This window comes from Canis lupus, chromosome 18 (assembly GCF_003254725.2).
Source record: "Canis lupus dingo isolate Sandy chromosome 18, ASM325472v2, whole genome shotgun sequence".
NCBI classification, from domain to species: Eukaryota; Metazoa; Chordata; class Mammalia; order Carnivora; family Canidae; genus Canis; species Canis lupus.
The window spans coordinates 41,470,806-41,476,412 of NC_064260.1; the positions used below are offsets into that span (position 1 = coordinate 41,470,806).

A 5,607-nucleotide genomic window follows, 5' to 3' on the forward strand; every position below is an offset into this window, starting at 1 on the left:
CAGTCAGGCTGTCAGGAATTTGGGAGGCCAATGGGTCTCATAAAAAGGCTAGTTATATCCTAGGTTTGACTCAAAGTGTACATTTTAAGACTTACATACTTATGACCACAAATATGTGTGTATGGATGTGTGTGTGCTTCCTTTTGTAGATTATATACATCAACCGGAAAATGGATGAAAAGCATCTTCAAGTAAAGAGACTAGAGATTATCACTTGGAGCCTTGATTTAACAGATTTAATTTAAATTCTGGAGCAATGATGATTCAGACAACTGATACTTAAGAAGAGAGCCTAGACTGCATTCCTAAATCTGGTTAAAGCCTATCAGACCTTTTTTTCCCTTTCTCCTTTCTCTCTCTCTCTCTCTCTCTCTTTCTCCCCTCTCACTCACTCCCCCATCTCTGGTAATTTTAAGAAATAGACTTTCCTCAAACCAATACCTTAAGTGAGACATTTTGAGAATAATTTTTTTAAATAACAATGTTATGGTACCATGTTCCCAAATCTAATTTTCCTTCAATTTTCTTCATATAGATAATGCTACACTGTATTTCTCTCTTGTGAACTTCCCAGGTTCCATGGAAAATAATGTTACTGAGTTTATCTTCATGGGTCTTTCCCAAAATGAGAAAGTGCAACAACTATGCTTCTTTTTGTTCTTATTCTTTTATATGATACTCATGACTGGAAATTTTCTCATTATAATGACTATTCAAAGGAGTTCAAATCTCAACTCTCCCATGTACTTTTTCCTTAGCTTCCTATCATTTGTGGACATCTGCTATTCCTCTGTTACAGCTCCCAAGCTGATTATTGATTCCTACGCCAAAGTCAAGAGCATCTCCTTTGTTGGTTGTATGGCCCAGCTCTTTTTCTGCCATCTATTTGGCTGCACAGAGATCTTCATTCTCACAGTGATGGCCTATGACAGGTATGTGGCTATCTGTAAGCCTCTACGCTATATGACCATCATGGACCGGAAGGTCTGCTCCATACTGGTGGCAACCTGTTGGTTAGGAGGGTTTGTGCATTCCTTTATCCAGACCATCCTCACTGTACAACTGCCTTTCTGTGGCCCTAACCTAATTGACCACTACTTCTGTGATGTCCACCCTTTACTGAAGCTGGCTTGCATAGACACAAAAGTTGTGGGACTCATTGTGATAGCAAACAGTGGTATGATTTCACTGAGCTGTTTTGTCATTCTTGTTGGCTCTTACATTGTCATCTTGCTTTCCTTTAAGACCCGTTCATCAGAAGGGAGGCGTAAGGCCCTGTCCACATGTGCTTCTCACATCATAGTGGTGATCTTGTTTTTTGTCCCCTGCCTCTTCATCTACCTAAGGCCTTCCACCACTTTTACTGAGGACAAGATGGTGGCTGTGTTTTATACCATCATCACACCCATGTTAAACCCTCTGATCTATACCCTGAGAAACATGGAAGTGAAAAATGCCATGAAGAGACTGTGGATGGAGAAGTTGGTGGTCAGAAATAAGAGAGGCTCTGGTGTAAACCTCAATGGGATTGATATAGCTTCAGTTGTACCAGTTTCCAAAAGGATTGCTGGGAACAAGTCAGTAATCATCCCTTAAGCCTTATCCCATGAGAAACATTACAATATAGCATAGCCTTGGATTTGAAGTGTAAAGACTTAGTTTGAAGGGCCTATTATACCAGTTACTAATAGTTTGGCTTTAGGCAAAGAGATAGTCTCATTGCCCTGAGTGGATTAAATGTTTGGGCAAAAGGCATGAACAGACATTTCTCCAAAGAAGACATACAAACAGCTAACAAACAGATGAAAAAATGCTCAGTATCACTCAATATCAAGGAAATATAAATCAAAACCACAATGATATACCACCTCACACTGGTCAGAATGGCTAAAATTAACAACTCAGGAAACAACAGATGTTGGTGAGGATGTGGAGAAAGGAGAACCCTTTTAAACTGTTGGTAGAAATACAAACTGGTGCAGACACTCTGGAAAACAGTATGGAGCTTCCTCAAAAAAGCTAAAAATAGAGCTACTGTATGACCCAGCAACTGCACTATTGGGTATTTATCAAAAGGATACAAACATAGTGATTCAAAGGGGTGCATGCACCCCCAATATTTATAGCAGCAGTGTCCACAATAGCCAAACTGTAGAAAGAGCCCAGATGCCCATCAACAGATGAATGGATAAAAAGAATGTGGTAAAGAAATGGAGTTAAGTGATTTATCTGATAAAGAGTTCAAAATAATGCTTATAAATATGCTTACCAACATTAGGAGAACCATAAATGAACACAGTGAAAATTCAACAAAAAAGAAAATACTAAAGAGAAATCATAGAGCTAAAGAATACAAAAACTAAACTGAAAAATTCAAGAGAGGTTCAATACTAGACTACATCAAGCAAAAGAAAGGATAAGTGAACTCAAAGACAGGACACTGGAATTCATCTAAACAGGAGTAAAAACAAAAAAGAATGAAAAAGAGAGCACGCAGCATAAAGGACTTATAGGAAATCATTAAGTAGACCAATATTCTCATTATGGGGATCCCAAAGGAGAAGAGAGAAAGTAAGAGGCAGAATGCTTATCCACAGAAATAATGAAAACTTCCCTAACCTGAGGAAGTAAATAGACATCCAGATCCAGAAAACTCAGACAGTTCCAAATAAGATGCATCCAAAGAGATCCACACTGAGACACTTTATAATTCAGTTGTCAAAAGTTAAAGACAAAGAATCTTTAAAGCAGCAAGAGAAAAACAACACATTACATATAAAAGATCCCCAAAGATGACCAACACAGTTTTTCACAGAAACTATACAAGCCAGAAGAGAGTGGCATAATACATTCAAAGTGCTGGAAGAAAAAAAACTGCCAACCAAGAATACTCAACCTGGCAAAGATGTCTTTCAGAATCGAAGGAGAGATAAAGTTTTTCAGACAAGCAAAAGCTGAAGGAATCATCACCACTAGACCAGCCTTACAAGAAATGTTAAAGGGAGTTCTTCAAGCTAAACCAGAAGGACACTAATTAGGAACATGAAAACATATGAAGGTATAAATCTCACTGGCAAAGGTAAAATACAATTAAATTCAGAATATTCCAGTGTTTTAATGGTAGTGACTAAATCACTTATAATTCTAGTATGAAGGTTAAAAGACAAAAGTAGTAAAAATAACTATACTATACTTTGTTAATGGACACACAAAGTAAAAAGATGTAAACTGTGATATCAAAAACATAAAAATGGGGGAATAAAAATGTAGAGCTTTAGTATATATTTGAACTTAAGTTGGAATGAGCTTAAAATTGACTATTATAAACACAAGATATTTTATGTAAACTTCACAGTAACCACAAAGCAAAAACCTATAATGAATACACAAAAGAAAAAAAGAATGGAATCTAAGCACACCACTACAGAAAATCATCACAATAGGGAGCAAGACAAGAAGAAAGGAACAAAACAATTAAAGAGAGCCAGGAAACAATTAACAAAATGGCAATAGTTGTTAGTCCATACCTATCAATAATTAATCTAAATGTAAATGGACTAAGTTATCCAATCAAAGACATAGAGTGGCTGAATGGATTAAAAAACACAACCCAACTTAAGCTGCTTACAAAATTACCCCTCAGTTTTAATAACACACACAGACTGAAAGTGAAGGGATGGAAAAAAATACTCTGCACAAATGGAAACCAAAAGAAAGCAAGGGTAGCTATACTTATATAAATAAAATAGACTTTAAGCCAAAGACTATAATAAAAGACAAAGAAGGCCATTATATAATGATAAAGGAATCAACCCAACAAGAGTATATAACATTTGTTAATACCTATGCACCCAATATAGGAAGATCTAAATATACAAAGCAAATATTAAAAGACCTGAAGGGAGAAATAGACAGCAATAAAATAATAGTAGGGAACTTCAGTACCTCACTTTTGTCAATGGATAGGTTATCCAGACATAAAATCAATTAGAAAACACTGGAGTTAAACTACATGTCAGACCATCATGACATAACACACATTTACAGAACATTCCATCCAACAGCAAAAGAATACACATTCTTCTCACAGGCACATGGAGTATTCCTCAAGGCAGATCATATGTGAGACCACAGAACAAGTCTTAATAAATTTGAGAAGACTGAAATCCTATCAAGCATCTTTTTTTTACCACAATGGTATGAAACTAGAACTCAATTATGGAAGAGAACTGAAATATATGGAGATTAAATAATATGCTACTGAATAACCAATGGGTCAAAGAAATTAAAAGAAAAATTTTAAAAATATCTTGAGACAACAAAATAGAAACACAACATATCAAAACGTATGGGATGCAGCAAAAACACTTCTAAAAGTGAAGTTCATAGTGATAAATACCTACATTAGGAAAATAGAATGATCTCAAATAAACAAACCTAACATACCCAGAAAACTAGGAAAAGAAGAACAAACAACACTCAAAATTAGTAGATAGAAGGAAGTAACAAAGATCAGAGCAGAAACAAATGAAATATATACTTAAAAAATAATAGGAAAGATCAATGAAACTAAATAGTTTTCTGAAAAAACAAATAGACAAGCTTTTAGCAAGACTTAGGAAGAAAAAAAAAGACAGGATTCAGTTGAAAAGTAGAAAGGACAAATGATACCACACAAAAGATTATAAGAGACTGCTATGAACAATTACAGACCAACAAATTGGACAATCTAAATGTAACGGATAAGTTCCTACAAACATACAACCTTCCAAGACTGATCAGGAAGAAATAAAAAATCTAAACAAATTAATTACTATTACAGAGATCGAATCAGTTAGCAAAAACCTCCCAACAAAGAAACAACCTAAGTACCCATCAATGGTTGAATGGATAAGGAAGATGTTGTATATAAATACACAATGGAATATTATTCAGTCATAAGAAGGAAGGGAATCCTGCCATTTGCAACAACTTAGGTGGACCTTGAAGCATTTTATGCCAAATAAGTTAACAAATACTGCATGATATCACTTATATGTGGAAGCTAAAAAAAAGAAAAAGAAAAAAAGAAAAGAAGAAGAATTAAGTCAAATTCATGGAAACAGAGTAGCAAAGTGGTTGCCAGGAGCTGGTCTGGGGGAATTAGAGACGGGTTGAGAAAAGGAAATAAACGTTCAGTTTTAAGATAACTAAAACATGATGACTGTAGTTGATAACACTGTATTGGATCATTGAGATTTGTTAAGAAAGTAGTATTTAAATCTTCTCACACATACCCCTCCCCCCCAACTATGTGAGGTTGTGAGATTATGAATGAGTCAGTTAACTACATGGGGGAATCCTTTCACAATATATACGTATACATATATCAAATCACCATAATGTGCTGTTTAAATATCTTACAATTTTATCTGTCAATTATACTTCAATAAAGCTTCAATTTAAAAAAAAATTTAAAGAAGTAAAAAAATGAATGGTGCTATGGACTAAATTGTCCCCCTGAAATTCATGTTTGAAGCCCTAATCTTCATTGTGATGTGATATATTTGGAGGTGGGGCCTGTGGAAGGCAATTAGGATTAGAGGAGGTCACGAGGGTATGGTCCTT

General features: G+C 35.2%; 1 protein-coding gene across 1 annotated transcript; it reads left to right on the forward strand.

Annotated features, from left to right (window-relative positions):
* Nucleotides 1–579: 579 nt before the first annotated feature.
* LOC112663346 (olfactory receptor 4S2-like) lies at nucleotides 580–1,596 on the forward strand. The gene has a single exon (XM_025452189.3). The coding sequence runs from the start codon at nucleotides 580–582 to the stop codon at nucleotides 1,594–1,596; it is 1,017 nt and encodes a 338-aa protein (XP_025307974.3).
* The last annotated feature ends 4,011 nt before the right edge of the window (nucleotides 1,597–5,607 follow it).

Bases quoted from the DNA above. Each gene is read 5' to 3' on its own strand.
- LOC112663346 (XM_025452189.3), top strand. From the start codon at position 580: ATGGAAAATAATGTTACTGAGTTTATCTTCATGGGTCTTTCCCAAAAT.